At 45.0% G+C, this 26,259-nt stretch overlaps 1 protein-coding gene across 9 annotated transcripts; it reads left to right on the top strand.

The window, feature by feature from the left end:
* The first annotated feature begins 1,021 nt into the window (after positions 1-1,021).
* per2 (period circadian clock 2) lies at positions 1,022-26,259 on the top strand. 9 transcript variants are annotated; one of them, XM_048240983.1, is made up of 25 exons: positions 1,022-1,195; positions 7,716-8,206; positions 12,506-12,604; positions 12,963-13,120; positions 13,540-13,661; positions 13,775-13,976; positions 14,418-14,469; positions 15,273-15,415; positions 15,520-15,598; positions 15,746-15,852; positions 16,120-16,273; positions 16,462-16,570; positions 16,830-16,979; positions 17,144-17,237; positions 17,353-17,527; positions 17,858-17,982; positions 18,358-18,561; positions 18,679-18,936; positions 19,362-19,897; positions 19,934-20,350; positions 21,334-21,477; positions 22,591-22,783; positions 23,106-23,334; positions 24,450-24,600; positions 24,737-26,259. In XM_048240983.1, the coding sequence occupies exons 2-25, from the start codon at positions 7,833-7,835 to the stop codon at positions 24,902-24,904; spliced, it is 4,443 nt and encodes a 1,480-aa protein (XP_048096940.1). In that variant the 5' UTR covers positions 1,022-1,195; positions 7,716-7,832; the 3' UTR covers positions 24,905-26,259. The 9 variants fall into 9 exon arrangements, with proteins under 9 accessions (XP_048096940.1, XP_048096931.1, XP_048096921.1 ...); XM_048240974.1 differs by having other exon boundaries at positions 17,356-17,527; positions 18,361-18,561; positions 19,362-20,350; XM_048240964.1 differs by having other exon boundaries at positions 17,356-17,527; positions 19,362-20,350.

The raw sequence follows: 26,259 nt of genomic DNA, 5'->3' as shown, positions 1-26,259 counted from the left end.
ATACAAAATTCAGTACAAAATCATGCACCTATTATGAATGCAGAGGTGCTTGGTTAACACACCTGTGGGGACCTGATGAAATGGCTAAATCAGTGATCATCTCACGTGTCAGTGGTAGGCCTACGCCACGACTTTCTGAAAACGGCCACACACCTCTGATAAGCCTAGGCCTACAGTATCCTAACATGATCACAAATTTAGAAAATGTTCGGCCACTAATGTCTTAGTTTCGTCTGCAATTCTAATTACATTTTTGGTCAAGCAAATCGTGTCCATATAGACTAGGTAGTCTGGCTTTGTAAAATGATGTCGTGGCTTAAGACCAACTTCACGTGATCCACTCACATTGGCTGAGCTAATTAGCCTAACAATCTTTCAGCAACTTGTAATCGTGTCAGCTACCTACCTTCAATAGTCTCTGGCAGTCTAGCCTGCAGTTTTAGTTCATTCTGAAATGACGCAGTTTGAGTTGCTTGTTGTCTTCACAGGCCTATCTCCCACATTACATTAGGCTATGGTTTCAAATAGTGGTTTCTGGGCTAAATCAGTGTCCGAAATATTCTGATAAAATGCACAACAGTTGTTTGTCCGTTGACCTGTAGCAAAGACAATAGGAAATGTTCTACAGTAGGCTATGCCACCGATATTAGAGAGCTTATTTGGCGCAGTCATCATACACATTGACTACACACACACTTGTATAACTGTTTAGATAACACTCGTTCGTATTTCGCCTCCCTGAACCAACCACCGTCCTCCAAAGCCACGGTTTCATTCACTCGCAGCGGTCGCTACTACTGATTTGCCCACACGTCTCGCATGTCGTCACTGGACGTGGTTTTCCACGTGAGGCGTTTGACATACTTATGTAAAACGATTGACGGGTCTATAGACCAATAGTCTTTCAAATTGTCCATTCCCACATATAACCTACCACTCTTAACCAATGAACACACTCTTAAGGAGGAGCGTTAGGCGGAGTTTGAATTGAGGTCATGCAGACCGCTTAGGATTCAGGGCAGAACCGTGAGTGAACATTGCACGTAGCCTACTGAGCGAGTGCAGTGTGTCAGTAGCCAAAGCCGACAACTGGATCGAGGAAATTCGGAAAGATATTGACTTTTTGAAGTTTTTGAATATCCTACTACAAGAGGAATCTTTTCAAGACGCATAGGAAACCTACGTGTTTGTTAAGGTAGGCCTATGTTTTTGCTCCTTATGCGTCTTGAAACCAGTTAAGTTCTCAGGATGATGATGTTGTATAACCTATTGACATCCATTCAGTGCAATGTGACTGTTATGAAATCATTGCTGCCTCGAAAAGAATCCATTCATATCTAGATCAACTTGACCTGTTATACTAGATCATATTCATGAAGAAGACGCGTGGAAATATTTTCTCGTTTCGTTTAATTTCAATTTGAAATCTGCGTTGCATAACTGTGCCACGGCTCAGGTCAAAGCCGGTCACTGGAGTAGAGCTAGCCATGCCCATGTTTTCGTCTGAAATTCCCTCTTATCAGTTCTTTCAATAAATGCTCTAAAATTACTGTTGAGTTGACTAGGATGTCTCTTTAGTCGAGTGGTGTGGACTTTACCATGAAGAGAGTTGTGACAGTGTCTTGTTTTCCAGTTTTTTGAGAATTCATGTGTACAAGGAACTCTATTGCACTGCCCTCTATTGTTGCAACATTTTATTGAAGGAGGTCAGAAAACAGCGAATCAATTAGGTTACAATGTGTCTTATGAATTCTTTCTCTCTCGTGATGGCATCTCACCTTGGAGGCCTAGAACGTCTTAGCCTTTATTATGGGCGAGTGAGGTAATAGACCTAGGCGTTGGCCAAACTCAGACAAAATGTATTAGCCTTCAACAGATGAAAGGCCTCAGATAGATAGATAGATAGATAGATAGTTTATTGATCCCCAAGGGGAAATTCAAGGTCTCACAGACATCACACACACATTCACTAACAGCAGAAAAAAGTAATTAAAAGTATATCATAAAAAACACAACTAAGCAATAAGGACAGTAGAAGATAAAGAATATACTAAAATACAAATTATACTAAATTACACTTAATCTAAATCAAATCTAAAAACAGTATCCACATAGTGGGTGATTAATCAAGAGGCGCTTGCAATGACTGAGGCAGGGACTGAGCCTGTGATTCTCTGTAGATAGTAGCCTAAGGTAAGGTGCACTGTGTGAGTGAGTGTCATGGTGATGGTGCAAATGAGTAAGTGCAACTATATCTATATCTAAAGATATGCATTTGTCTGCAATCCACTTGAGTGGAGGTTTGTTGTATTCATATTTTGTTTTTGAGATTTTTCACATTTTCCCTTTGAAAAGGTCTTCTAAGTGACTAGCCTACTTCTCACATTTGCTATCATGCCGTTGGCCTACATTGGTTTTATGTTTGAGTATCTTCATTGCTTTTTATTGATTCTCTAGTTGTTAGTGCAGGCAAACTGTTGTTTGCTTCTATGTGCCATGGGTCTACACTAATCAGCCTCAATAGTAGCAGGTTATTAAAAGTGACCTAGAGGTGCTCCAAATACCTTAATCTGGTGTTAAGGCACTGAGAACACACCTCTGCTTGGACATTGTTCATTACATCCATTCTAAAACCTATGATATTTTAACTGAGACATCCAACATGAGAGTTAACTTGTAAAGGCCTTACAGGAGGTATTGTTCTCGTTGCAGTAGGTCTTCAGATTCAATTATGTTATCTTTATCTTTAGTAGTTTGATTAGCAGTAGTGGAGGTTTACTACTTTAATAAATCAAAGAAAGCCATTAGAGTTTATATCCCATGTTCCTCAGTTTAAGTGATCAGTTGTAAATATTCAGGCTTTATTGACAGTGTTGAGCTGAACCATTTATTTATCACAACCAGCATCTGGAAGTATTCTGTATATTTTGTATACTAATTTGCTCTCATTTGACCGGATGCTATTGTTAGCTGCCTGGTTCAACTTTAGAGTTGAGTGTGTTTTAAAGACTTGCATAGATGTATACTTATTTATAGTTTATTTACTGGTTGCTATGTGATGTGGGTGTTTTCAGAACATTCCACTAGACTGCATGGAGTGTAGGATGACGCACAATGGGCTGTCCTTAGGGAAATTGTGCTTCTCTTTTTCTTTTTTTTTCTTTTTTGGCTGAGCAGTCTCACCCGTTTTACTGGTGCATGACATCGCCTCTCATGAATGGGTGTTTTACAATAATGATTTCATAAAGCATGTCATATTCCAAAGGCATTGTGAGCTGGCGCTTCTTGCTAGTTCTAGTCTTACATCCCATCTGGCCGAGATTATTCATTTCAAACTTTTCTTTTTGCTACCACTGAGGTTCCTAAGCTTACAACAGTATGTGGACAGGCTTCCCCCAAATGCAAATTAGACCTAAACGAGAAAGGGGATCCTGCAGATACACTATAGCCTTGGTTGGCATCTGGTGTTATTTGGGAAGTTTCCTATCAGCATAAATATTATCTCCATAAACCTGTCCACAAATGGAGTGTTCCATAGATGCAGAGCCACTGAGTTTCCTGGATAAAGGAGGTGAGAGATATATCTCTTCCACTTATCCACCTGCTAGTGCTCCACACCTTTCCAACCTGTTAGCCGACAGGAAAGTAGCAGTGTAGATAATGATGTTAAACACCTATGACATGGAAGACTATTATCTGATGTTTTTGTGTTATGGATTGCTTTTCTCCTCAGGGTCTCTGAAAGTGTTGTTGACTAGTTCTGTGGTGTCGTAATCACTGTCATAGTGATTAGTGCCGTAATCATGGCAAAAATGTCAATTGTTGTCGCTATATGAGACACAATAAACGGTAATGGTGCCTCATATATGGTAGGAAGTATGTGAACAGGTCCAAACAGTGGATACGCCAGGATAGCTGAATTAGCGTATTAGTTGTAGCTTACAGACTACTATTGTATATAGGCTATCAACAGGCCATGAAGTTGTATATCATGATATAAAAATTCCTGGTACTGAATGAATTGTTCATGATCTGGTGATTGGTCGCTGTCACTGTGAGATGGTTAATATGGGTCAGTTCAGTTGACTGAATTTACTGAATTTGAACCGAATTTTAAAAATGTGACTTAAATGTGAATAGAAAGAGAGCGGGTTTAGTAGGATTTGCTATTGTCTGGGAAACCCAAACAATCTGCAGATTGTGGGTGAAGAATCTGTGAAATGTTTCTCTAAAAAGACAAGTTCATGATGTATAATGAGGATTAAACAGTTGCTCAGCATGTTCTCCAGTATGTCCAAAATATTTGTACATATTTGCTTTAAACTTTCCTTCATTTGACACCCCTCTACTAGTTTCAAATTATGTAAGACCTTACATAAAATCAGCCAGTGGTGAACAGTATTGCTCCGCATTCAATTGCATAAATGCCTCCAACTTGATGCTGGGTTATAAAACAGCTTCAAGGGATGGTCTAACACATTACTTAAGTCCTACCAAACTGAACACTAATTAATAGGCTTGTGTAAGTTTATTTGTTATTGTAATTTAGTCCGTTGTGGCACAGCTTGAGTCTTTGGGTGCTCACAGGGGCTCAAGTCTGATTTTCTGTAACAACGGCTATTCAGTGTAGATGACACTTATAACACCAAGTGAGATGAACCATCTTGAAAGTTTAATATCTTGTTGTATATGTTCACTGTTAAATATACTATATAGCCTACTTTTTGTGTGCTGTTTCTTCGATTGGCTTTGAACTTTCCCTAGATCACATATTACTTTGCTTGCTGAGTGTGCCTACCTGCGACATTGTGCTTAGTCAGTGGTTTCCAGTGTGACTTTTGGCAGACTGCCATGATGTGGTCCCTTGAAAGACATTGACCTTGACTCACCACTCCACCTGTGCAATTCACTGCCTGTCTTGGTCCGAGGTCTTACCAGTGAAAATGCACCTGTGACCAGGATGTTTCTCAGTATGGCTAATTGAGTTTGTGCCAGACAAATGCATAGCCAGTGTCCCCAAAATACTATTTCACGGAAGTGTTTGTTTGTGTCTATTGGGAAAATGTCACCCCTACTTGCGTACAAGTATAACCTCTGATTGAGTTATGTCAAGATGTTCTCATTTAACTTCTTAGTCACAATCATATTACCAAGTCATTATCACTCACAGCATCCCTGAAGGGACACATTTGGTCATGCTTGGCACCTGGCTCTGCATTTAAGGTTCCAGGATGGGTCCATTCAGATTTCACAAAGCAGAGAAGGCCAGGCTGACAGAACAGGAAGGACGTGTCTGTTGTCTCTGTCAGTGTGCCAATCCGTCTAAGATCTTTTTCTATCTACATGCACAAGCAATCTACATGACTTAAACATATGAAGGAAATTTGACAATGACAAGATAACAGAGATAAAATAGAGAATACCATTTGGCACAAGATCCCGTGTCAGTAGGTCAGTATTAAGTCTAGTTCTGTCTGACTTTTTGTCAGTGCTAGTTTAGTTAGTGTTATTTATTTTTATCTATTCATGTGTTATACTGTAGGCTATTTGAAGTGTTCTGTTGTCAAACTTCAGGGCTGACCCAAGGTAGGATACATCCTCAGTGATTATCCAACTGCACACTGAGCTGAGATCCTCTTTCCAAGTAGGCCTATATGTAGGCTGTGTGAAAGCAGTTACCTGGCATACCGTGTGAGCATCCAGTGGTGCTGTACTCAACCAGCTTTTGTTTTCACTGCATTTGTCACTACCGTATACTATTTCTGAGCTATTGTCAGCTTTGACATATCTTTATATATTAATAGGTCTATACATCCATAAGTACTTTATAAGTAATATGTATTTTTAATATTGATAATAAGTATGATCTTTCATATATCAAAAGAAGATGAAGAGCTTCTCCCAAATATAAACCACTGGTGGACACAAGTATGTGTGGACATTCTTTTTTCAAAGCACTAGAAAGAAAAATCTAAAATAATTCGAGAATATATGAGAATAATCTTGTAACTATTCGTCCCATTGTTGTTTCTTGTAAAGCATTAAGGAATTAAATCTTACTGTCCTGGGAATCTTCCATCAGACTCACCGAACTATCTTCACATTTGCACTGACTATGAACCATGAATACAGACAATGTTGTAAAACATTGAAAAAAAAAAACGGTAAAATGACAAGACATTGCCTGAGAAATGAACTTTGTCATCTGTCCAAATCAAACCAAAAGCCAGTTTTGCATGCCTTGGCAGGTTGATTGCATGAAGGCATTTAAATATGACGCAAATGAGGGGTAGAATTGTCACTTCTAAGACACGTGTGCATTCATGCCGATGTGCCTGGTTGAGGTGCACCCGCAGTAGGCGTGGATTCAGGAGAGCATGTCTGCCACTCCCACTGCTCTGTGGGTTACTGGGTTACCCTGGCCTAGCGCCAGACAGGCATTCTCGTCACTGTCAGATAGGTTGGCGCAGTCTGGAGTGGGATGGAGCAAAGTTCAGAATGAAGTCGCACAAATTGCAACGTTGAGTTATGTGGTTCTCACATGCACCAGGGTCAAGAGGCTACTACTTAAGCAAAAATTTGGGCAAACTCCTGCAACAGAAAAACATATTTTGGCATTTCCAAACCAGTGGATCTGGTTAATCTTTTTTTTTTAACCAGTTTGAAAGTTACTTTAGCTTTAAAGCTTTAAAGAGACGGGGAATATCACCTATTTTCCTTGCATTCAAATATTTGACTTCTAGGCCACAAGTGTAGGCCTGTCATACAGCAGTACAGTCTGGACTCTGAATGTCAGCCATAGATAAAAGTGAATGCTTAATCAGCCCTGCAGACGTCATACTCTTAAACATCCAAGGTGTTGTACTCTTGAGCACTCCACACTCTTACCTAACACTGAAGGAGCCTCTATTGATGTATTTCTGCATGTGTACCTAACAATGGTGATGGAGAGATCAGGTTATATTTGCCTACTGTACACAGACAAAAGACCAAGAGGCCACAGTGCAAATGATCAATGGAGTCTTTTATACATATTACATAAAATATCTTGGAACTTGCTCTCAGATGGGTTTGTGCAGTATATATTAACTAATGTTTACCTCTCAAAGCTGACCATTGTCAGTATCAATCATGACCTCATTTAAGGGACTCCCCAGGTGAATGCTAAAAAAAAGTCTGCCATACATGTCTGTCTGTCTAGACCACTGCTAGTCATCTTTCATGTCTATGGGGCAGGAACGCTACACATGGTACATCCAAATGCCACCTATGTCTGCGCTGGTGCAGACACTTTAAAAGTGGGACTGTTCCCTCTCCTCTAAGCCACAGGCAAAGGGCAGCCCAGAGGCCTCCCCGACGGGGCTCTTTTGAAGGCAAGGACAGGGGTCTGGGCCTGGCAAGGCCTCAGGGTTGCACACTGCGGTAGAGAGCTCAGACATTGGCGCCTCAAGCTTTGATGTGAGGCTAGCCTCTGCTGTGAGAAGGGCAAGCGACTCGAGACCTTTCTAACCCAGCTCATAGCAAATATAGAAGAGGTGATCAAAGAGTGTTATAATGGCTGTCTGACTTTCCCCAGAAACAACTGGGGAGACTTTAAATCCAAAGGGGAAAAAACATGGTTTGTGTTTATCTGTTGTCTTTGTCACAGCCTTTGATTGTGTGTTTGCATAGGCCTCACTCATATTCTCAATTCCTTTTTTTTTTTACATTCACAGGTCTTGGGATCCCGCGGCATCACTATTTCAAAAGCAAACCTTTGTGTGATGATGGGGTGATTGGGTTTGCCCCACTTTCTCACCAGAACCTCCACACCACCTCCACTAGCCCGTGTCATGTCTGAGGATTCCGACTCCAAGCCGTACCTGTTCTCCCCGCTGGAGGGCCAGGACGGCGGCGGTGGCGGCGGCGTGTGCAGCTCCATGGCTCAGCTTCACCGGATGGGCGGCTTGCCCTCCGAGGGCAGCGACAGCAGCAGCCAGGACCCGCCGGCCTCCCCGCACAGCAACAGGAAGATGGCGCGTTCCCTGCACGAGGACGTGGAGATGAAAAGCAGCGGCTCCAGCGGCAGCGGGACGGAGTCGCACGGCAACGAGTCCCATGGCAACGAGTCTCACGGCAACGAGTCCCATGGCAATGAGTCGACGGGCAGCTCAAACGGCCACAGCAAGGACTCCGCTCTGCTGGAGTCGTCTGGGAGCAACAAGAGGTCAGTCTAAGCAGGAGCCTTTAAGGAGAGTTCTTTAAAAAAAGAAGTGGACAAAATTATTTGTATATATGCAAAAATCACATCAAAAACTATACAAGAAACAGCAAGTTTTAACAATAGTTGATGCCTTTCTGCAAATACCTAATGTTTATATTCAAGGAAAAGTGACACGTTCTTTGTGAGCGTCTGAGAATGAGTGAACTTGTTGATAAGAATCGTAAATTTTTTTTATCAAAGTTGTTTGTAAAACAATCCCACTAATACACAGTGTTGACATGTGAGAGATTAATTATTTTTATACTGTATAATGTGCTGATTTCTGATGGGTTGGCGGTTGTCTGGTATCTTTATGCGCAGACACTTAAACAAATCCCTGCCCACTCCCTGTTCTATATCAGTATACTTTAGAAACTAGGATGGAATCTTGGCAGAGGAAACTCCACACATGGAGTATTTGCCTCTTCCTAGTGAGTCATAAAGTAAGAAGGTGAGTATGATACAGTAGAGCTACACATCATTGCATTTGCATGAAAATTGCAGGGTTTTTCCTGCATGGAGAATTGCGAGGCGGCCACTTCCATCACATTTCATGCCGCCTCTGCCTCCAGACAAATGTCTAGTACTTGTTTACACAGAAAACATTATTTCCTAACAAGCATTGAAGTTGATATGAGAAGGCAGAGTATTCTAGAGCCAGGGATTAGCAACATGTAATAATTGAGGTAATAGCTTAATTTTCTTGTTGGGGCAGGTCTACCTCACAAAGGAAAGATGTTTGCACAACTAGCTTCCTATTCCTTAATCCTAATGTGTAGCCTAGGAAACAGCCTATTAGCCAAAATCTGGAAGTTTCCATTACAACACTGTTAATGTTGACCTAGGAAAAACAAAACTGGCAGGTAGTCCATTCTGTAAAATAACAGGTTTTTGTGAGCCATTAGGTGAAAAAGATCATCCAAAACACCGCTAGCAGGTTGCAGTGCTCTGTCTTCTGCCTCTCGTGATTATGATCCTGTCACCTGCCCCGCCACATGATGGAGGCTGATCTCGCTGCCGGCAACAGTTGTTGTTTTTGTCACTTCTCCATTCTGTGATGGGTTTTGATGAGGACAGGCTTTCCATTGAAACATGCACTTGCAAGTTTAATAGACCCAACTAGAGTGTGGGTGAAGAGTGGAAAACATGTTTTTCTCCCTCTTCATAAAATGGGAAGCGCATAAGTGCTTGTCCACTCCGGAGGCTCTAATGCCCCTCTGCGTGAGGTAGTTGCTTTGAGGCCTCTGAACGTCACGTCACGTCACTGCCACCACATTGCTGAGCCACTCCCTCGCTTGTTCTCCCTCAGTGTTTACTTTAAGTGAGAGCATGAGTCATATCATGGGCCAATGTCAAAGGAAAAATGGAGGTGGTTAACTTTACCCCAGATGGTACGCCAAAAGACCATCAGCAGCAGCAAGCTGGTTCCCAAGGGAACAAACTGCTGTTTACTGGAAAGATTGTTAAGCACTTTTGCGCTCTCTGTTCTCTCTTTCTGTCTATCCCGCCCTCTGTTTGTGCTCCCTCTCTCCATCATAACACTGGCATTTAAGTCAGATCTAACCACATGGATGCACGAAAGAAACGTCACCAACACGCCCTCTCACTAGGTGTGAATTTTAACCGCATGTTCTACGCCTCGTTCAGACACAGCACATTTACAGAATGTCCGGAGGAAATACTAGGGGGAGAGTAGTACAACAACCGGCTAAATTCGGACTTCCATATGACCGGTTATGTCGTTCCGATATACGGCCCCACCGTTTAACATCGGCAGAACCTTTGGTCTTACGCGTAGGTCTGAAAGCGCTTACTCTCTCTCTCCCTTTCTCTCTCTCTCCCCTTTCTCTCTCTCTCTCTCCCTTTCTTTCTTTCTTTCTTTCTTTCTTTCTTTCTTTCTTTCTTTTCTCTCTCTCTGTTACGTCTCATTACTTCATGCTGAGCGCCACTTTACCAAGGTTTTCACCCCAGGAGCTGCCTCTCCTCTCTGACATACCCATTTCCTACCTATCCATCAGGGACAGACCTTTGTGAGGGAAAATGGGAGAGCAGAGGACATGAGTGGTCTGTCTCATTTCCTAAAGGGCCGGTGCCTGCTCCAGGGCCAGGCCCACACCTCTGACTCAGTCGCACCTCCTTGCCCCTTTCTTGACCTAACCAATCAGTGCTGTAATGCTCTCCTCCCACATCACCATGCTGTAACTTCCCTGGGCGAGTGTGTGAAGAAGACCTTAGCCGGAGTCCAATCATAATGCAGTGCGTCTTTGTTCAGCGCCCATAAAGTAGTTATATAAATTATATAAAAACTACCCACACCAGGTGCCAAGCCATTAAGGTTGGGTTTGACCGGGCGAGTCACTGTGCTCACGTCGAAGAGGGAATGCTCTTCCACAGCTACCCACCACCTAATATTCTAGAAGATCCTTATCAGTCCAGCTGCTCACAGACATCTGCTTGCGCTAGCAGGACTCTGAGTGCAGAGGATTTCAGCTAACCCATGATATTAACCTACTACAGCCACCTACTAGTCCACTATCTTAGCGTCCAGGTGTTGGCACATATCTGGTTATATAATTAGCTCCAAGGTAACCAAAGTGACCAGCTATTTGTAGGGCCGCTTTCCATATTAAGCACCTTTGCTGGCTATATTGGTGCCCATGTGTACGCTTCACGGTGCTGCTGTGTTATCTGCGGCTGCTTATAGCCTTGCGGGTGTATTATCGGCCCTAATCCAAAGCCAGACGCTCAGCCGCTTAAGCAGGCTCAAGTTCGGCAGGCCTTCGCTAGCGTGGTTCTCCAGGCCTCCGCTGGCGTGGTTCTCCAGGCCTTCGCTAGCGTGGTTCTCCAGGCCTCCGCTAGCGTGGTTCTCCAGGGTGGTGGCGTGGTTCTCCAGGCCTTCTCTAGTGTGGTTCTCCAGGCCTGGCTCAGGTCCTCAGGCTGACACACAGCCCCAGAGAGAGGCGGGTGGGGGGTGGGTACCTGGGAAAAGCCGGAAAGAGGTAGCCTGGCTAGCACCACCACTTCTCAATGAGACGTGGTCTGGGAACCAAACGTTAATTTTCTCGTATTTGAAAAAAATGCCCAGATCCGTTTATTGGGTGCCACGGATGTCTATCAAATGCGTCTGTGCATAGCTCATCATCATCTTGCTTTCCCCCCTGTTCTGTGATTGGTTCCCTATCTCAGGCGAAAGTTTGCTCCATGGTCTCCAGGCTGCCTTAGCAGCGTGAATCAAATCACGCGCAAGGCAGCATGGGAACACCCAGGCTAGGAAAGAGGTAGTTATTTGGTTGAAAGTGGGTGCTTGAAAAGTATGAATGATGAGTCAGAATGAGCTTCACAGTGGCACAGTGGAGCACCTGGTGATGTGTGTGTGAGCAGTGGAGGGCCATAGCCAACCACAGTAGAGCCTCCCCTCCACTTCTCTTTAATTTAACTCTCATTTTCTCAATTTTCTCTTCACTCTCTTGTACAGAGCTCTTTCTTAGTCCTCGCCTACTGAAATGAACACATTGAAATAATCAGCTGAAATGGAATGAATGGTCTTTTGCTGACAGTACCCTGTGCTTCAGGACTTTAAAAGAACATTTTGTTGTTCTTGTCTCAAATGAACACCTATTGTGGACACAGTTTATATGGTAGCACATTTCCTTCTCTACAAAAGGCCTCCAGATTTGACAAGTATGGTTTTAATGTTGTTGATGTCTTGTTCTCCACTTGTTGATTAAAACCACAGAGATTAACCATCTTTTATCAGGAATAGTACTTCAAGAATTCAGAATGTTATCACCAGCTACAATATTAAGGTGCTTGCACACTGCCCCAACAAAGGACAACCAATGGCAACAGTTGGGTCAGTGTGCACCATCAGTCTGTGTTTGTTGGTGTCTGTTGGATGGAGTTGTTTGAGTGTGACACGTCTTTTCTATTTCTGTCTGGGCTGTGTAGAACTGACCGTTCTACTAGTTCAACCACAAGTTGTTGAGCTGCGTTTTTGTTTTTCTCTCTCTGCATAGTGGCACACATAGTTGCGCGGGGCAAGCCACCAGAGCACAGCAGCACCGTTTTTTCCTAAAAAGGAAATACAGAAATAAATAGTTTGCACAGTACAGTTTTGTGGTCAGAGAAATCGACGCTGGGACGGACTCCCCATGTCACAAAGCAGCCATGTCATCATAGAATACTTAACCTAAATAGAACTCTTCACTATCCATTTAACAGCGTAGGGAACTAACGTGACAAATGTGCTTTATGTCTTCACAGCTCAAACTCTCACAGCCCTTCACCACCAAGCAGTTCCAATGCCTTCAGTTTACTGAGTGCCAGCTCCGAACAGGATAACCCCTCCACCAGTGGCTGCAGGTTAGCAGTAACACACACATACACACATGCACGCACACACACGCACACACACCAGCAACCTTTCTCACAGAAATAAAGCTGTGTACTCTTTAGCTATTTCTAAATGTAAAAAGCACCTAGAGCAGAATGGGGCTCTTAATGACAGCTTTATTGATCACAACAGCAGTATGTGCATTCATTATTGAGATCTGTGTTAGCGCTGACGGGCGAGCATCCTCAAAGCAGGCCCACGTGTCTGGGACTCCATCTCTGCCAGGTTGACTTGGCACTTGCAAGAATCACACCTAGACATCCTGTTTGACATGAAGTCACTGCCGCTGACACGCTTGTGCGTCTGTGCATCTGTTACCCCTTGCAGCAGTGAAGAGTCTGCCAAGGCCAAGACACAGAAGGAGCTGCTCAAGACCCTCAAGGAGCTCAAGATGCACCTCCCTTCAGAGAAGAGAAAGAAAGGCAACAAGTCCACGACCCTCAACACCCTCAAATATGCCCTCCGCTGCGTCAAACAGGTGGAAGGTGAGGAGCCTTTGAGGAGTCACTTGTGTGTAGGTGAATGGGAACTTGAGCAAGAAGCTCCAGGGAAAGGACAGCCAGCTCTGTTCATGGGAGACCTCTTGGTCCCTGAACTGTCTGGGAGAATACTTAACTGACTGAGTGCAATGTGGCCTGTCTGTTTTTTCACTCAGTCAGATATGTGCTGTGTTGCATCAACGGGTAACAGTCTGTATTATGGTGCCCTTGTGATAGTATGTAGTGAGAGCCCTAGTTTTATGTAATAGCAAATTGTCAGTATAAGTCAGTATATTATTTTGAGCTACAAGAGAGGCCTAATATAGATTTGGAAAGCAGTCACTGTTTAGTGGAAAAAAGAATAAAAAGTCTTATCTGTCTCATGAGTTCTTATAAACTTAAACTTTTGTGTTCTCGTACTTCAGCCAATGAGGAATACTACCAACTGCTTATGATCAATGACAGCCAGCCGTCGGGTTTGGATGTGGCCTCTTACACCATTGAGGAGATAGACAGTATTACCTCCGAGTACACACTGAAAAACACTGTAAGTTGGTTTTAAAACCATTCTTATGTCTTTAACATCTCGGGTTTGAAATGTAAATGTGAAATATGAACTGCATGTAGTTTTTGACACATGATATTTGTGTTTGTGTGCAGGACATTTTTGCAGTTGCAGTGTCCCTCATCACGGGGAAGATAGTGTACATCTCTGACCAGGCAGCTACCATTCTGAACTGCAAGAGGGACGTGTTTAAGAATGCCAAGTTTGTGGAGTTTTTAACACCTCAGGATGTCAGTGTGTTCTACAGCTTCACAACGCCTTACCGCCTGCCCTCTTGGAGCATGTGCACTGGAGCAGGTAACACACACACACACACACACACACACACCACACAAACCACACAAACACACACACACACACACTTTAGTTTTTCTAGAATGTTTCCAGACATGACTATTGAACAGTGACAGATTATGTCACAGGCTGCCACATATCCATATCCGTATGAGTATATGTACGCTTGTTATAGCTGGCCAACTGAACCCAAGCCCAATGATATTCATTACAACTATTTAGGATATTCTCTCAAAGGCAATTATTTTAAATGCCCCGGAAAACCTTTTATTCATTGATTTGCCTGTGTGCCACTTAATTCATGCATTGACACAGCTGTGGCTGGTCTTTAGCGGGCCATATAGTCACCTGATTGAATGGAGAGGGGAAAAACTGACGCATATGTCAGAGGTCAGCACTCATACACATTAATGACATCCCTTTTCCCCTCTTTTCCTTCAAAAGAGTCATCCCCCTCCGACTGCATGCAGGAAAAATCTTTCTTCTGCCGGATCAGGTGAGTGTGTGTTTTGTCTGTTTCCCACTCACCATCTGCCCTGCATGGTTTTATTTAGTTGTTAGTCTCGCCTTCAATCAAAGGCAGGAGGCAAACAGGAAGCAGTGTGTCCACGCTGACTGGTGCACCTCCCTTCACTGTAGTGACAAGCCCCAATACTGCCATCTAGAGGATGACAGACCGATTACACTTTGACACCATTATAATGGCCAAAAAAGTGTCACGGTGCTGATGGACTTTGTTGCTATGCCAACCGCAACCAGTTTAAACAAGCCTATCCAATGTACTCTTGTAGAGGACACAGTCATTTCTGGCCTCATGGGCCTTCCTGACATTATAAATTACACAGTTATATGGCAGAAATTATGTTTTATAAAATTATGACTACAAACAAAAAAAGGAAAATGCCAAGTATTTTAGCAAGGATTGATTATACAACACTACTGAATCCACACCATAACTTAGTCATGTGAATTTCAATTATAACTTTAGAATAATCAACTGCATCACTCACTACCATTTTGCTGTAGCAAAACACTTAAGACTTTGAGACCGATAATAACTGAACTGAACTTCAGCTTCAAGTCTTCATAGCAGTGGCAGGGTGAACATCTGTGAATATTTTCCTACTGCCGTCACTACTCACATAGTCAGAGGGGCCCAGTGCCACAGAATGCCCAGTAGTCACCCTCCTGTAGAGCCCTGATTTGGTGTGAATGAGAATATGTGATGTGATGTGATGCCATGTGATGTGATGCCATGCCATGCCAACCTGCCCTATTCCCTTGTTGTTCTGACCTCAGTGGTGGTAAGGAGTGTGCGGAGGACCTCCAGTACTACCCCTTCCGCATGACGCCCTACCTGATGAAGGTGCAAGACTCTGTGCATGGAGAGGAGCAGTTCTGCTGCCTCCTGCTGGCTGAAAGGGTGCACTCAGGGTATGAAGGTAAGCAAACAACCAGCATGTTGGATCTCTGTCACATCATCCTGCACAATGTCTCGACTCCTTTCATTTAAAAAAATGAATTTGCTTTGGATTTGTGCTTCCAGCTCCCAGAATCCCCACTGACAAGCGGATCTTTACCACAACACATACCCCCAACTGTGCATTCCAGGACGTCGATGAGAGGTGAGATGAGTTTTTTTTTTTTTTCAGTCTTGTCGTCTGTATAATACAGCGTGTTGTGTGCCATGCGTTTATGTCATTAACATTGAGTATTGGAGTCCTTTTTACTTAAGAGTTGTGTTGTAAAACTGTTGTTCCTGTCTACCTCAGGGCTGTTCCGTTGCTAGGATACCTTCCACAGGACCTGATCGGTACGTCGTTGCTCATGCACCTCCACCCCAGCGACTGGGCCGTCATGCTCAGCATCCACAGGAAGAGTGAGTCTCTGCATTTCCTCTCTTAGACTATTATTATGGAAGAAGGTTTTGTTTATAGCATACACCAAAGGCCTTCTCCTGTTAAAATGTCACTCACTGAAGTGAATGACCGTATTTTTTCTTACTGAAAACACCACACACCACAATATAATGTCTTTGTCTGAGATGGACAGAACAGGACCTCAGCATTTCTGTTGAATGAGCCATTGAATGCCAGTGTAGCGTGAGGAGCTTGCTTGTAACCCCGCTCGGTGTCTCTGTACCCAGTCATGCAGCATGCCGGCCAGCCCTTTGACCACTCCTCCATTCGCTTCTGCACCCGCAATGGGGAGTACATCACCCTGGACACCAGCTGGTCCAGCTTCGTCAACCCCTGGAGCCGCAAAGTGTCCTTTGTCATTGGCCGTCACAAAGTCCGCATGTGAGTTCTGGGATGGTTTATGGAAGGGATGGATGGTTTATGGATGGTTTATCACACAGTTGCCTGAGGTTGTGACCTGTTAAATGGCAAACATTCACCACGTCAAGTCAAATATATGCTTGTGTTGTTACCAAATCTTGTACATTGTGTTGTCTACCCACTAATTCGCTAAACTCTTCCTCCCACAGCGGCCCTGTGAATGAGGATGTGTTTGTGGCGCCAGGCGTAGCCGAAGGGAAGACCATGGACTCCGACATCCATGAAATCACAGAGCAGATCCACCGGCTCCTCCTGCAGGTGAGTCTGACCGAGAGGTTCGGTCACTCTGCCGTTGTTACAGTACACACAGTTTACACCTCACCAGGTATTGACATTTCCGTTTGTGAATAGAGACGCAGCACCTATTGCAAACCTGGTTTTCATTCTTCAATGTAATCATAAGGCAAAGAAAAGGGACAAAAGGCATGTCGCTAGGTTAAGAGAGTAGGCATTGTAAGGATACTCAACCATTGACAAAGCTGTTGACCACTGCTGTGCCTGCTTGCCCCCCCTGCAGCCGGTGCACGTCAATGGCTCCAGCGGCTACGGCAGCCTGGGCAGCAATGACCACCTGATGAGCGGCGTGGCCTCGTCGACCGAGAGCACGGGGAACAGCGGGCCCCGTGCCGCTTGGCCAGAAGAGGACAAACCAGACAAGGCCAAGCCTGTGAGTCAGCACTCCGTCCGTCCGTCTGTCTGTCTGTCAATACCCTGATTGCACCCTCATACCCTGAGTGCACCCTTTCAGCCAGCAGAACTCAGTCCAGTTCAGTAGGAATCCATTTGCAAGGGTCCATTGTTGGTGACATTGGTGTCCTCTTTTCCCCACAGCGTTCATTCCAGGAGATCTGTAAAGGGGTGCACATGCAGAAGGGGGTGCACATGCAGAAGACCCAGGAGCTGCAGTCCAAGAGGAGCCAAAACAGTAAGTAGGGCCAGCAAAGAACATCAGCCCCTGAACGTTCCTTGTGTCGTGGTCCTGTTCTGGTGTCCTTGTGCTGCCTTTGCTGAGCCCAATAATCACCATGCTGTCTCCCCAGTAGCACTGCAACAGAAGGGCCCGGCGGTCCGGCCCAAGGACACGGCGGTTCCGATGAGCTGGCGGGACTCTGGGGGCAGCCCTGAGGAGCGTGTGGCCATGCAGGAGGAGCTGGCCTTCAAGGACCAAACCGTCTACTCCTACCAGCAGATCAGCTGCCTGGACAGCGTCATCAGGTGGGCATGCACATGCTTCACCTCACTGGCCTCTGTGAACGTGTCCTGTTTGAGCGGTCAGAACATTGTGTGTTTGCTCACAGTCCCGGATCTGTAAATGGGTAACACACAGAGTTGCTCAGATTAAGTTGTTCACTGCTCCAACCAGTTAACACTTTGCTTTAGGAGCCCAGAAGAGACGGGTGATTGGCTGTTAAGCTGAAATATTTAAACATTTCTTTGCTAGATTTGTGGACTGTACCTATTTTGTCTAGCTTGTTGTAAAGAAGTATACAGGGATTTCCTTGTGTACCAATAGCATTGTTGGGGATTGTGTGTATTCTCATTCAGATATCTGGAGAGCTGTAACATCCCTATCACAGTGAAGAGGAAATGCCAGTCCTCCTCCAACACGACCTCCTCCAATTCAGATGAGGACAAACAGAAAGTAGAGAGCTCCATGCAAGCAGCAGAAGGTACTTCAGGCTTTCTTCTTTCGCTGCTAGTCTTATGCAAGGCCTCTAAGGAAGTCAAGCAGTCTGAAACCCACTAGTGTGCCTGATTAATGTCCCATCACAGTCTGAACCTCCAGTTGATATTCTTGTACAGTGACTGTTATTGGTAGATGGGTGGAAGGTATTCTAAGGCAGTTTGAATGAAAGGACTGGTGGGGAAATTCTCTTTCTCTCCCTCTCTCTCTCTCTCTCTCTCTCTCTCTCTCTCTCTCTCTCTCTCTCTCTCTCTCTCTCTCTCTCTCTCCCCCCTCCCCCCCCCCTCCTAACTCACTCACTCACTCTCTCTCTCTCTCTCTCTCTCTCTCTCTCCCTCCATTGCTGCCCTTCTCCTCTAAGCAGAGGCTCCGCTGTTGAAAACACCGCCCACTCTGGCCACTCTGAACGTGGCCAAGAAGAGCGCCGCCCCGGGGGTGGTGAGCACGTCGCTGGCCCCCCTGGCCCTGCCCAGTAAAGCCGAGAGCGTCGTGTCCATCCCCAGCCAGTGCAGTTACAGTAGCACCATCGTACACGTGGGGGACAAGAAGCCTCAGCCTGAATCAGGTAGGCTACCTCTGCATGGCCTTCCATCTGGTGCATGGTCATCAGTATCTCGAGTCGTCATGACGCTCTTGACCTACGAGTTCTTTTTTATTTATTTATTTTTTTTAATCTGTGCAGAGATCATCGAGGACGTCTCAGGCGGTGGAGAGGCAGTGGAGTGCCAGACCACCGTGCCCCCAAGTGCTGTTTCACCTCCCAGCCAGGAGAGGGAGGCGTACAAGAAGCTGGGCCTGACCAAGCAGGTGCTGGCGGCACACACGCAGAAGGAGGAGCACGCCTTCCTTAACCGCTTCCGGGAGCTGCGTGGTGTCCACGCCTTCAAGGCTGACTGCTCTCAGTACCTGGAGAGACAAAAGGGCCAGTTGGCTTCAGAAGGTGAGGGAGCCAGTGGGGGAAATGGCCACTTGCACAGGAAACCAGTGTGTCCAGTCAAAGCAAACTGGCAGTGAATGAATAGTGGGGAACATGTTGGGGCTTCACAGGAGAAATACACATATCATTAAACACCAAAAAAACACCAAAAAAAAAAAACAACAAACAAAAACATTTTGGTCAATTTTTACATTTCTACCAGTTTATGTGACTTAAGTTTCCCACATTCCCACAGCTCCCTACTCCAGTTTACAAAATAAGTTCTGTAAACCAGGCTGGCCTTGGTTACATTTCCAGCTGTGTTTTGTGCTTGTGGTTATTTCACAAGCTGTGTGCTAAACAATATTTTCTGAAGAGAGAAAATGTGTCTCAGTATGTAATTTCACTGCTGGACTCTTCTGTCCTTTCCTCCTGTCGGTGCTCTGCAGCTGTTCCAGCGGTGCGCTCCTGTAAGCAGGGAGGAAGTGGCGAGCCGGCCGCCCGCCGCAGCGGCCGCAACAAGAAGACCAAATCGAAACGCGTGAAGCAGAACGAGTCGTCGGACAGTACAGTGTCGCAACGAAAGCAGCAGCAGCCAAGGCCGCCACTGCAGGGCCTGCAGCAGACGTCCTGGTCACCCTCGGACACCTCCCAGTCCACCTTCCCCATCGCCTACCCTGCCGTCATGCCCGCCTACCCACTCCAGATGTACCCCGGTGCCAGCGGCATGGCCCCCCAAGTGGACCCCACACTGTCGCGCTTCAGCGACAGCCAGTGCAACCAGGACCCGCGCGTCCCCATGCAGCCCCCCACATACCCAGCGCCGCTAGTCACGCCCATGGTGGCCCTGGTGCTGCCCAACTACATGTTCCCACAGATGGGCAGTGCGCCACGCCAGCCCTTCTACCCCGATCAGACTGCCTTCCCCACACAGCCCTCCGCCTTCCAGGCGCAACCGTCGTTCCAGGGGCAACCGTCGTTCCAGGGGCAACCGTCGTTCCAGGGGCAACCGGCGTTCCAGGCGCAACCGGCGTTCCAGGGGCAACCGTCATTCCAGGCGCAACCGGCGTTCCAGGGGCAGCTGCCGTTCCCAGGCCAGTCCACGTTCACGGTCCAGACGCAATTTGCCACGCAGAACCCCTTCCCGCCACCCAGCGGCTACGCGCCGCAGCCCTTCTCCTTCACACTGCCCACCGAGCCGCCCAAGGCGTCGGAGCCCGAGCAGCGAGAGGGCCAGTCGCGGTGCTCCACGCCGCAGTCGCTCGGCGCCCGGGACCAGCCCTCGCCGCCGCTCTTCCAGTCGCGCTGCAGCTCGCCGCTCCAGCTCAATCTGCTGCAGCTGGAGGAGAGGCAGGACAGCGCAGCCACCCCCGCCGCCACTACCGTGGAGAAGGTCCCCACCAGCATGCCCACCAAACCCGACACCGAGCTGCAGCAGGTAGGCACTGGTCTCTTTTCACCCCCCTCTCTCTGTCTCCCTAACCCCCCTCCCCCCACATGCGCACGCACGCATACACATATGCACACAGACTTACGCACGCACGCACATACACACATATGCACACACACGCACTCACGCACTCGCGCGCACACACACACACACACACACACAATCACGCACGTACAAACACACACACACACACACACACATGCATACACTCTTTCTCTATTGCTCTTCCTCTCTTCCTTTCTCATTATAATACACATGATGGTGTCAACTTGCCAGTAGATGGCGCCGTCACACCTCAGTTGTGAGGGTAGACTATTGTCGTTGATCACAAGGAGGGAGAGTGGTGCACCAGTGTGGCGTGTGAGCAAAGAGCAAATGTCCTCATCGTGCTTCTCCCTTTGAGTCCCCTGCATTCTCTGCGCTAAACCGCTGCAGTGTGGCAATGCAAACCCACTGAAGTGCTCTTGGGCCAAGTGTCCTCATGACCAAGTTGTCACTGGCAGCTTGTTGCACAAACCATAACGCTGAAGTTTGTCAGCTCTACAGTTATTGTCTTCAAGTGGCAGTAGCACTAACATTTTTTGTTGCTTCAATTTAAGCATGCTAGAAATCTTTTTGGAAACAAAAAGTAGTGCAATATGATAATCTGATGCTAGAATAATACAGAAAAATAAGTTGAATAATATGATAATTTGAAGTGAAATGCATTGTTAAATAAAGTGTGTAAAATAGCCCCTAATATGCAGTAATGTGACTAATATTTGATAGTATTGAAAGTGATAAAAGACTACAATCCCAATGCATGAAATATCAAATGTTTTCATGCATACAGTGTAAATAATCTATGCTAATGTGATTAAACTGCCATATTGAAGTACAATATGAAATCTTATTTACCATAGAGGAATGATTCAGAGCATGTAGTGTCCCAACAGATGGATGTTAATACATATGTCCCTTACACCCTTTAGCGCTCACTCAAACTGCCCGCTCTAGACAGGGCCTGCCCAGCCACCCCCCCTGGCCTCTGCGGCCTCAGGTCTGGGCACAGGCAGACTGATGGTGGGGGGTTGTCTTGGGAAAAGCTATTCCCTAAACTGTGTTGCAGCGACGAGGTAGGCCAACATCGCAGCCCGCCACCCTACCATCTTCCTTTCTCTCCCTTTCCCATGTTATGAGACCAACGAGACTGCATTTCCTTTGGGTTTCACTGTTCTGCTGACATTGCACTTTTCCTTGGTTCATTTGATTTAATTGAGTGTGGCTGTTTTTTTTTTTTTTTTTTTTTTTTTTTTGTAGCCTGGATTCTGCATGTCATTATTATGCCCATCACTTCTACATCAGTTAATAAATTATATGTTTTCTTTCTGGGTGCAACTATTGTCGACTGTGAGAATTACACAGTGTTGATGAATACCATCTGTTTACCCCCCCAAAAAGGTTAGATGGGCGTCAGGACAGTCTCTTGTCATTGCACTTTGCCATTACTCACTCTGCCCCCACCCCCATTTAAGATTAGTCTGCATGGAGACTAATCACACACACTTACTTTCATTACATACTGTAAGTCTTTGTGTGTATAAAAAGCGCTCTTTTTGTCACATTTACCCATGAAATACAATATTCACACAAGACTGAGGAGGGCCCTGCCCACCACTGAAATTAAGCTGTTGTTGACTTTAGGACTTTACTAGTGACCACGTCTATTAACCCTGAAACATGGCTTTTGTACTTTGTGCTATGTGTTGGTGGGTACAGTTTGTGCCCATATATTGAGACTGAGGTTGATGTAGAAACATTTCCATACGATTTGCTCACAGTACCTCTCATTATCCCCCATAATGAGACTGATATGTGTGAATGCTGTATAAATCTGCAAGTGTCATAATAAGCCTACAGAGATTAAGACACTCACCATATTTACTTTCATAAATGATTGTGAAGTACCTACAGTAGGTTTGTGCTGGTGGTCAGTCTGTAACAAAAGTTTGAAAGGTGTAATTGAATTTAAGTGGAACCACTAATATAAATCTTAGTGGCACTACTGATACATTATTGTGTAAAGCGATGATTGATTTATTTGGTGAAGCAGAATGGTGATTGAGTAGAATGAGGCCTGTAAGTCATAGCACTCGCGTGGGCCGCCAGCAAGAGACCTAGAGACGGCAGTATTGCAGTGTTCCGAGTCTGAGCTAATGTACCTGACCAATCTGTTCTCTCGCTTCCAGGAGGTGGGGTCTCCAGATGACAGTCACCACAGCGATGGCAACTCCTCCTCCAGTGACATGTTGGACATCCTGCTTCTGGACTCGCGCTCAGGCACGAGTTCGGCCACTTCGGGCTCCATGGGTTCTGGTTCTAATGGCTGCGGAACCTCTGCCTACGGAACTTCAACTAGTGGTGCATCTGCTAGTGGAACAGGTACTTAAGCATAGCAACATAGCACTATTGTGGAACAGGATTGATGTTCTTCAGAGCCAATTTACTGTAGTGCAGACCAAGTTGTCCTTTTATGTCGATTAGAAGTTCAACCTTAGCCAAGTGTTGCCAGTCGTTTATGTGTGGGCATAAAGGAGTTTTGTAAGATGTTTCCTCTGTTAGCAAACACGGAAACATACCAAATATGGACCAGTAAAAAAACGACATTTAACTCTATGAATATGAATCAATATTGGAAAAGTGTTGTGCTCACAGTGACCCAATGATAACTCGAGCTGCCTGCATTTATTCCACCACCTTACAGGGAGCAGCCATGTAAGCAACAACAGCAGCAACTACTTTGGCAGCGTGGACTCGTCTCAGAAGAGCCATAAGGCCAAGGAGCCTGAAGCAGCCATGACAGTAGGACAAGGCGGGGAGATGGAGGTGGAAGAGAACCAGCACTTCTCCAAGTACGTACCTCAGGACCCACTGTGGCTCCACACGGCTAACGTAGACGGGGCCAGCATGCTGACCTACCAGATGCCCTCACGGTGAGTGGGAGGAGAGAGAGTAGGAACCCCTACCCCCTGCCACTCCATCCCTGCTCCCCCTGGACTTGGGCAACACCAGCATGATTAGACTAGACATATGTGAGCATGTTGCCCTACTCGCTACCCACATTCTGACACCTCAGGCAGTTTCCTATTTAGCTACACAGAGCTTCTGTATTTGATCAAATGGCCCACCCCCCGTAACTACATCAATGTGGTGGGACCAATGTGGTGTCATTAATTTCACCTCATTTTAGTCTAAACTTCTCTGAGTTTGACTTAATTAATAAAATAGATTTTAAAAAGATGTGTGTGTCATGTGACCGTGAGCCTTGACAAGTTTTTTCCCCCTCAAAAATCAATCTAATTTTGAAAGTCTCTATCTGTGTTTTTTCCTATTTTGATTGCTATTCTAATGGAAGCTCTAAGAAACCAACTTGTTCTGTTTTGCGTCAAATAGATGCCCAATATTAGCCATGTATTTGCACTCATTTAGGTATGAGTGTAAAGGAGCATTTTGTAAGTGTTTCCCCTACCTACCTATCCAAATGCGCCTGTCAGCCTAGACAATGTTCACACCTCTGTGGACGACCTGATTTCCTCTTAGCAGTGAAGTGTGAACTGCCCTTTTATAAAAACAACTCCTTTTATCTTGCTCCATTGAAAGACTTTAGTTAACCAGAAATCAAATGAAGAGTTTGGTTCCAAAACTCTATACCCTCCATTTTAATGAATTTTCATAAATCTTTTTTTTTTTTTTTTTTTTTAAGTAATTTCAGTTGAACTGTAATTGGGTATTGTTTATTTGCTTTGTTTTTAATCAATCAAAACAACACAACTGCAACTTCATATGATATTACCTGAAATACACAATTAAATAACATGACTTTTTAATGTTTTTCAAAATGGAGATATAGCGTTGTGGAACCAAATGAAACGTTGGAATGAAACGTTGGAAATAATGCCATACTGCTGGCGCATACTGATGAGGTGAACACTGCTCTAGTCTTCCTCTACGAAGAGGCTGTACAAGAGGACCAGCTTGTGATTGTTTGTGTCCCACCACAGGAGTAATGTGCTGAGTGTCTGCGCCTATTTGTGTCTCTCTCCCTCAGTGACATGCAAAAGGTTCTGAGGGACGATCGCGAAAAGCTCCGTCAGATGCAGAAAAACCAACCACGCTTCAGCAAGGACCAGAGGAGGGAGTTGGTGGAGGTGCACCCCTGGATGAAAAGAGGGGGTCTGCCCAAAGCCATTGATGTCAAGGTGACTCCCCTCGACCAGCTCCGCTTTGTTTGAGCTTTCATTGTCATTCAGAACTTGTGCTGTGCAACATACAGTACACCTTGAAATGGTGATGAGTGATTGTTTGGTGATTTTATGTCTCCTGTCTCCTGAACAGACATGTATGGGCTGTGAGGATCTCTCCGAAAGTCTCATTGAGGAAGAGACGCCTGACTTGCACATGGGTGAGACGGAAGCCAGTGAGGAGGCTTCTGCAGACAAGACTAGTGCCCAGCTGCAGCAGCCAGGCTCTTCCCGGTGTCTGGCCACAGGGACTGGGACCTAGGACTACTACTGACTACTGTAAAGAATTAATTTGACTGAATATGGAATAACACACACACACCTCCATCCACCCACATACACACAGAATATTCTGGCAAGAAAAACTGAACATTCTATTTTGTAACTGTGTGTGTGCGTGAGAGTGTGTGTGTGTATGTGTGCGTCTATATGCGAGTGTCTGAGTGAATGATATTGTAAATATGTGAGTGTGAGCAAATGTGGGTGTTGGTGTGCATATGCACATGCATGTGCACACAGTTGTGTAGGCCGTTATTTTGAGTGTAGTATTAAGTTCCCCCTTTTGTATTTTGTATTGCTCTGCAATTCTGGAACCAAGTTACCAGATGAAGATCTGTCAACTAAATGTGATAAATGTCAACTTTTTTATTTAATGTCTTTCAAAATGTTTGTCCACAGATTTCTCTATATGTTTAATTATACTGAGGATTTTTTTCATCCTTCAAATGATTCTTTGGCTTCAGACAAATTCCTCTGGACTGCTTGCCTTCTGTCCATAGTATGCGTGAATCTTTGGTAGTTGAAATATGTATTTATTTTTATACAGAGATAAATGGTGACAAAACACAACAGCACGTGCACATTTATATCTTACAAGAGAAGGTAAGCTGAGAATGGGCAGTAGGTAGTAGCACATGAGCCGGAGTGGAGCAGGGTATTTGGGTGTTGTAACACCTTTGAAGATGATTATTTGTTAACTGAAAGCTAGTTTTATAAGATTTCTGGTGGATGATTGCCTGGCCTATGGTTAACAATGGTGCTAATTCCTTTCATCTCTTTCTTTTGTCTGGAGTCATGTATACATGGTATCTAAATTATCTTCAGTAATAGGCCTTTAGCTAAACCTGAAGATAAAGCAAAAATCTTTTGATCAAAAGATTTGACCAAACAGTGCACATAATTCAAGTGTAGCTTTTAACAGTAGGCTACATGGGTTTGCTGTTGGAAACTGTTGGATTGACAAATCCTACACACCTCTTAACTGCAGTTTTCATGGAGATGTACATATCTTCATAATCAACCATCTGGTAGGCCCTCTTCTAGTTTTTTTGTTAGGGCAGCATCCTTGAAGACCTGGGCTTGATCAGACTGGTATTGTCTCTGGTGGATAATTTTAAGGCAATTTTAGCTACACTGCCATCTACTGGAAAATGAGAAGAGATATTCGTTTTTCCCTGTTCATGTGTGAAGTAGCAAGTATGTATTTATTTCAGAGGAAATGGACAAGAGAATGTGTGCACTCTTAAATATTTGTCTCTGTGCATTTTTTTGTTAAATAGTGGTCTATTTGTTAAATAAATAATAAAAAAGGATATGTATGCCTTGTTTCTTTCCTAA

This window comes from Alosa alosa, chromosome 1, assembly GCF_017589495.1.
Source record: "Alosa alosa isolate M-15738 ecotype Scorff River chromosome 1, AALO_Geno_1.1, whole genome shotgun sequence".
Lineage (NCBI taxonomy): Eukaryota > Metazoa > Chordata > Actinopteri > Clupeiformes > Clupeidae > Alosa > Alosa alosa.
Note: the sequence above shows the minus strand (reverse complement) of the source record. Positions and strands in the feature narration are given on the sequence as shown.

Bases quoted from the DNA above. Each gene is read 5' to 3' on its own strand.
- per2 (XM_048240947.1), top strand. From the start codon at position 7,833: ATGTCTGAGGATTCCGACTCCAAGCCGTACCTGTTCTCCCCGCTGGAG. The intron at 13,121-13,539 runs GTGAGGAGCCTT...CTCGTACTTCAG, and splicing joins CTGCGTCAAACAGGTGGAAG to CCAATGAGGAATACTACCAA. The intron at 17,238-17,352 runs GTAAGTAGGGCC...CTGTCTCCCCAG, and splicing joins GTCCAAGAGGAGCCAAAACA to TAGCACTGCAACAGAAGGGC.